The 1987-nt window shown below is 40.8% G+C and overlaps 1 protein-coding gene across 1 annotated transcript; it reads left to right on the top strand.

Annotated features, from left to right (window-relative positions):
- The first annotated feature begins 484 nt into the window (after window positions 1–484).
- On the top strand, window positions 485–1426 carry LOC138833722 (olfactory receptor 4C12-like). Its single transcript, XM_070032017.1, has one exon. The coding sequence runs from the start codon at window positions 497–499 to the stop codon at window positions 1424–1426; it is 930 nt and encodes a 309-aa protein (XP_069888118.1). The 5' UTR covers window positions 485–496.
- The last annotated feature ends 561 nt before the right edge of the window (window positions 1427–1987 follow it).

The raw sequence follows: 1987 nt of genomic DNA, 5'->3' as shown, positions 1-1987 counted from the left end.
GGAATGACAGGTATGTCCCACCATTCTCAGCTAATATGAGAATTAGCAATGGCAAATTTGGTTTAGAATGCTACCTTCAAGTTTATTGTTCATTTTCATCATGAAAATAAGAATAAACCAGGCCCCAGCGATTCACACCTGCAATCCTAGCTACTCAAGAGGCTGGATCTGAGGATCACAGTTTGAAGCCAGCACTAGCAGAAGTCTATGATACTCTTATCTTTAATAAACTACTCAGAAAAAGCTAGAAGTGGTGTGGTGGCTCAACTGGTAGAGCACTAACTTTGAGCACAAAATAGGCTCAGGGACAACGTCCAGGCCCTGAGTTCAAGCCCCAGGACCAACAACAACAACAAAAGAAAAGAAAAAAGAAAAAAAGAAAATGAGAATACATTTTGTAGTAAGTAGATTATGTCTGATTATTCAGTCTATTGGATTATTTTATGATGCTTCTCTTCCTTTTCTTCTTTCCTTTGAAATCAACCCAACTACACAGATGGAGAGCAAAAGGAATGTGACTGAATTCATTTTAATAGGTCTTACACAGAACTCCCAAATGCAGAAAGTAGTGTTTGTGATCTTTTTGATTCTGTACATAATGACACTATCAGGCAACCTCCTCATCGTGGTGACCATTATCCACAGCCAGGCACTGAGTTCCCCGATGTATTTCTTCCTGAGTCACCTTTCTCTGATAGACACGATTTACACCTCTTCATCAGCTCCTAAGTTGATTGTAGACTCTCTTCAAGAGAAGAAAGTCATCTCCTTTACTGGGTGTATGGCTCAGGTCTATGCAGAGCACATTTTTGGAGCTACTGAGATCATCCTGCTGACGGTGATGGCCTATGACCGTTATGTAGCCATCTGTAAACCCCTGCACTATGCGACCATCATGAACCACAAGCTATGCATGCTACTGGTGGGAGTGTCCTGGACGGGAGGATTTCTCCACGCAACGATTCAGATCCTCTTCACAGTCTGGCTGCCCTTCTGTGGTCCCAACGTCATAGACCATTTTATGTGTGACTTGTACCCCTTGTTGAAACTCGTCTGTATGGACACCCGCACCCTCGGTCTCTTCGTTGCCGCCAACAGTGGGTTCATTTGCCTCTTTAACTTTCTCCTCTTGATGGGATCCTATGTGGTCATCTTACGCTCTCTGAAGAACTACAGCTTGGAGGGGAGGCGCAAAGCCCTCTCCACTTGTGTATCTCACATGATAGTAGTTGTCTTATTTTTTGTACCCTGCATATTTGTGTATCTGCGCCCAGTGACCACTTTGACCATGGATAAAGCAGTTGCTGTGTTTTATACTATGGTGGCCCCTATGTTAAACCCTTTGATCTATTCCTTTAGAAATACTGAGGTAAAAAATGCAATAAGGAAGCTTTGGAGAAAAAAGGTGGCTTCAGATAGTAATTAACCAGGATCATTAAACATTGTATTAAATGTAATGTAATCCAAGTTTCATGTTATACACCCACACACCCACACATATGAATACTTCAACTCTACTAAGCTCATTTGTTTGGTAGTAGGACTGGGATTTGAACTCAGGTCTTAAGTGCTAGCTAGGCAGATACTCTACCCCTTTAGCCACACCCCCACATTCTTTTGTAAATACATCAGTTTTAATAAGGAGCTATCCAGTTCCTTATTCTTATTAATTGAAGATAGCTACTTAGGCATAAAGTTGAACTACATTACAGACTTATTGTTTCTCATCTCATACTTTTGCTGCTACTTACTACATATTAATCAAGAAACAATTATAAATTAACTAGAAGTCTAGAATATCTCTAAAACTAAGAAATATATGAATCTAGAATAGTGGGTTGATATTAAAATCATCTTTTTTTGGTCAGTTGTGAGACTTGAACTCTAGGCCTGAGTGCTGTCCGTGAGCAATTCAGCTCAAGACTAGCCCTCTATCACTTGAGCCACAACGCCACTTCTAGCTTTTTCTGCTTATGTGTTGCTGAGG

Source organism: Dipodomys merriami, unplaced genomic scaffold (genome assembly GCF_024711535.1).
Source record: "Dipodomys merriami isolate MVZ:Mamm:240054 unplaced genomic scaffold, mDipMer1.0.p SCAF_21, whole genome shotgun sequence".
NCBI classification, from domain to species: Eukaryota; Metazoa; Chordata; class Mammalia; order Rodentia; family Heteromyidae; genus Dipodomys; species Dipodomys merriami.
The sequence above is the reverse complement of the archived record's forward strand: the minus strand, read 5'-3'. Positions and strand labels throughout refer to the sequence as shown.

What these genes read in the sequence shown, in the direction of transcription:
- LOC138833722 (XM_070032017.1), top strand. Translation starts at nt 497, where the DNA reads ATGGAGAGCAAAAGGAATGTGACTGAATTCATTTTAATAGGTCTTACA.